The sequence below is a fragment of the Puma concolor genome, chromosome D1 (assembly GCF_028749965.1).
Source record: "Puma concolor isolate L17-30 chromosome D1, mPumCon1.1.hap2, whole genome shotgun sequence".
NCBI lineage: Eukaryota > Metazoa > Chordata > Mammalia > Carnivora > Felidae > Puma > Puma concolor.
In genome coordinates, this window is record NC_141676.1 from 75,836,502 (window position 1) to 75,840,051 (window position 3,550).

The window sequence follows — 3,550 nt, forward strand, 5'->3', positions numbered from 1 at the left end:
AGTTGGGGAGGGGCAGAGAGGGAGAGAGGATCCCAAGCAGCTGAGAATCCGCGCTTGTCAGCGAGCCAAACACGGAGCTCCGATCTCATGAACTGTGAGCTGAAACAAACACTTAACTGACTGAGCCTCTCAGGTGTCCTGGAAGTCAATGGGCTTTAAACTATAGTTCATTCATGTACCTAGAGCTTCCTTGTTTACCTCCTCAGAAGAAACCAGGAGCCAGGACAGCTACTTCAGTTTTATTAATCTCATTCGGTAAATACATAGAATTTTCAGTAGCTTTTATAGTGGAAGATTGCTGAGGAAACCGCATGCCTCACTTCTTACTGGCCTTTGCCGCTGACTTGGTGACCTTGCCAGCAGATGACTTCTTATCCACAGCCTTAATAACTCCCACAGCCACTGTTTGTCTCATGTCCCGCACGGCAAAACGGCCTGGAAGAGGGATGAAGAATGAGGTTTCTGGAAAGTGATATGCAAGGAAATGCTCTTTAGTCTGTACCCTGCCCACAGGAGATAAAAGCTTTCTTCCTAAGACTCCGTAGCAATCCCTGGCTCACCTAGAGGTGGGTACTCTGAGAAGGTCTCCACGCACATAGCCTTGCTGGGGACCATCTGAACAATGGCTGCGTCACCCGACTTCAGGGCCTTGGGGTTGTCCTCGAGCTTCTTGCCTGAGCGCCGGTCAATCTTTTCCTTCAGTTCGGCAAACTTGCAGGACACGTGAACTGTATGGCAGTCCAGTACTGGGGTATAGCCAGCATGGACCTGCCCGGGGTGATTCAAGATAATCACCTGGCCCGAAAGCAGGACAGAATTTGTAAGAAACATGGCACGTGATCTGGGGCCACATCTTCATGAACCTGGGGCCTAAGAAACCAGAGCTGATCCATAAGGTAAGAAGTATTCCCACCAATGCCAGTGCCCTTAAGGTTCTTGGCGTCCTGGGCACTCACCTGTGCCACAAAGCTGGCAGCCTCCATGGGGGGGTCATTTTTGCTGTCTCCAGCCACATATCCACGGCGTATGTCCTTTACGGACACATTCTTCACGTTGAAGCCCACGTTGTCACCGGGCAGGGCCTCAGACAGGGCCTCATGATGCATCTCCACAGACTTGACCTCTGTGGTGAGGTTTGTGGGGGCAAAGGTGACCACCATCCCAGGTTTCAGGAAGCCGGTCTCTACACGGCCCACAGGCACAGTGCCAATGCCTATCCAAGGGAAGGGAAATCAGAGCTGTCCCACACACCTCTCCCTGCCTTGAACAGGCTTCTTGGGGGGCCCCTTGGTTCTGCATTCGAGGACAAAGGGCCACCTGTGGAACTAGAATGACACACTGCACGGATCACGAGCTATTTAAGCTACCTATGGCATTAGCTGGAAAGGCTGGGTGCCTTTGCATGTTGTCCTAGCTCAGAAGCTGTGGATTAAGTCAGGATTTGAACCCTGGCAGTCAGACACCAGAGCTCATTCCTAACTTCCCATTTGCAGAGTGAAAGGTCTCCTCTCCGCCCCACCCAGCCCCTTCACCTCCAATCTTGTACACGTCCTGCAGAGGGAGCCTCAGGGGCTTGTTGACTGGGCGAGTGGGCGGGAGGATGGCATCCAGAGCTTCCAGCAGAGTCACCCCGGTGGCATTTCCTTCCTTCCGTTCCACCTTCCAGCCCTTGAACCAGGGCATCTGCCGAGAGGTAGAGCGCACGTGAGTCTGGGGCACAGGTCCCGGAGCGCCCCCTCCAGGACTGACTGCACCTTGCTCCGCCCCCCACCCTCACCCCCCCAACCCCGCACTCACGTTGCCGCTGGGCTCCAGCATGTTGTCGCCGTGCCAGCCGGAGATGGGCACGAAGGCCACGGTGGCTGGGTTGTAGCCGATCTTCTTGATGTAGGCGCTCACTTCCTTGGTGATCTCCTGGAAGCGTGTGGCGCTGTAGGCGGGCTCGGTGGAGTCCATCTTGTTGACTGCCACGATGAGCTGCTTCACGCCCAGCGTGTAGGCCAGCAGCGCGTGCTCGCGGGTCTGCCCGTTTTTGGAGATGCCAGCTTCAAACTCGCCCACGCCGCCCGCCACGATGAGCACGGCGCAGTCGGCCTGCAGGCAGGACAAGGGGCTGGAGCAGGGGGCCTCAGACAGGGCCGGGAAGCCGGCTGGCGCTCGGCAGGCCCAGATCCCTTTGTAAAGCTGAGGGGCGTGCCCCCAGAAACTTACAAAAAAAGGCCCCACAGGGATTCATGGACTTTCCTGCACCACCCCAGGTCCTGCCTCCCAGTGAAACTCATCTACTCCCACAAATGAGCTTTTAGTTCCTCCTTCCAGGAGCCCAAGGAGGCGCCTGAGGGCGTACTACTTTACCTGGGATGTGCCAGTTATCATGTTCTTGATGAAGTCCCTGTGGCCTGGGGCATCGATGATGGTGATGTAGAACTTGTTAGTCTCAAACTTCCACAGGGAGATGTCGATGGTGATGCCACGCTCTCTCTCCGCCTTCAGCTTGTCCAGCACCCAAGCATATTTGAAGGAGCCCTTGCCCATCTGGGGAAGGGGAGGGGAGGATAGTGCATTGATGGTGAGCAGAACGGTTTATTACAGCCAACTTCAGGGCACCTTAGACCGCAGAGTGCACCCTGCTTTCTGCACTCTGCAACCTAGACGCCCCCACCCCCACCCCCCCACCCCCGCCGCGAAGGGGGACAGCCACTCCTACACACAATAGGCACCTTACCTCAGCTGCCTCCTTCTCGAACTTCTCGATGGTTCTCTTATCGATACCCCCACACTTGTAGATGAGGTGCCCGGTAGTGGTGGACTTGCCAGAGTCCACGTGGCCGATGACTACAATATTGACATGGGTCTTCTCTTTGCCCATGGTGCGGCTTCACTAGTCACTACTGGACAGACCGTGGGAGTGGGTGAGGCCAAGGTATTCCGAGCCTGCCTCCTTCCTTTATTTCCCTCCATTCTGCTTGGGTCCAACACCCCTTTCCACGTCAGTGCCTAGTCCAGAGTTTAAGACATGGCAGGCATAAACTGCAAAGTAAAACTAACCTACCCAGGCTCACATGCTGGGACTAGTCCCAGGGCCCTGGTGGGCACTTCCAAAAAGTCCTAGCTCATCCTTCCTCCTCAGTGAGCCTTCCCCAAATGGCCAGGGCTCAACCAACCCCTCCTCCCCAACTCCCTCCTCCATCTGATTCACTTCTAACATAAAAGACCCCGATGCTCTGTAGTTTGTTTGTTCCTTACAAGAACTCACCTCTAAAGAAAAAGAAGCAAACTAGCTCCAAAGACCAGCAAGAGCTACAGCAGCTGTGACGATACCCAACGTCTTGCCTCTTGCTTTTATAAAGCTAGCACTGGACCCTCCTCCTTCTGGTTCCCACCAAATCCAAAACCAGAGCCAAGTGTTTAAAAAATGCCACTCCCTAACCCCAGTCCCAATTTAGAAGACTCCTATCTTGATTGATTGGATTTTTGGATGAAGAGAGGGTAGACCAGGCCCACTAATCCTTTTTTAAGTAGGATTACTGGGCGTGGGGAGTGGGAGAAG

The 3,550-nt window shown here is 54.6% G+C and overlaps 1 protein-coding gene across 1 annotated transcript; it reads right to left on the reverse strand.

Annotated features, from left to right (window-relative positions):
• Positions 1-223: 223 nt before the first annotated feature.
• On the reverse strand, positions 224-2,869 carry LOC112865315 (elongation factor 1-alpha, oocyte form-like). The gene is made up of 7 exons (XM_025928365.2): positions 2,726-2,869; positions 2,356-2,535; positions 1,798-2,094; positions 1,533-1,683; positions 957-1,213; positions 561-795; positions 224-435 (listed from the first exon to the last, which is right to left on the reverse strand). Exons 1-7 carry the CDS (start codon positions 2,867-2,869, stop codon positions 317-319), a joined length of 1,383 nt encoding a protein of 460 aa, XP_025784150.1. The 3' UTR covers positions 224-316.
• Between the last annotated feature and the right edge of the window lie 681 nt (positions 2,870-3,550).

What these genes read in the sequence shown, in the direction of transcription:
- LOC112865315 (XM_025928365.2), bottom strand. Translation starts at nt 2,869, where the DNA reads ATGGGCAAAGAGAAGACCCATGTCAATATTGTAGTCATCGGCCACGTG. An exon ending in TCGAGAAGGAGGCAGCTGAG is followed by an intron (nt 2,536 to 2,725) that starts GTAAGGTGCCTA and finishes CCCCTTCCCCAG; the next exon opens with ATGGGCAAGGGCTCCTTCAA. An exon ending in CTCAGAGTACCCACCTCTAG is followed by an intron (nt 436 to 560) that starts GTGAGCCAGGGA and finishes TCCCTCTTCCAG; the next exon opens with GCCGTTTTGCCGTGCGGGAC.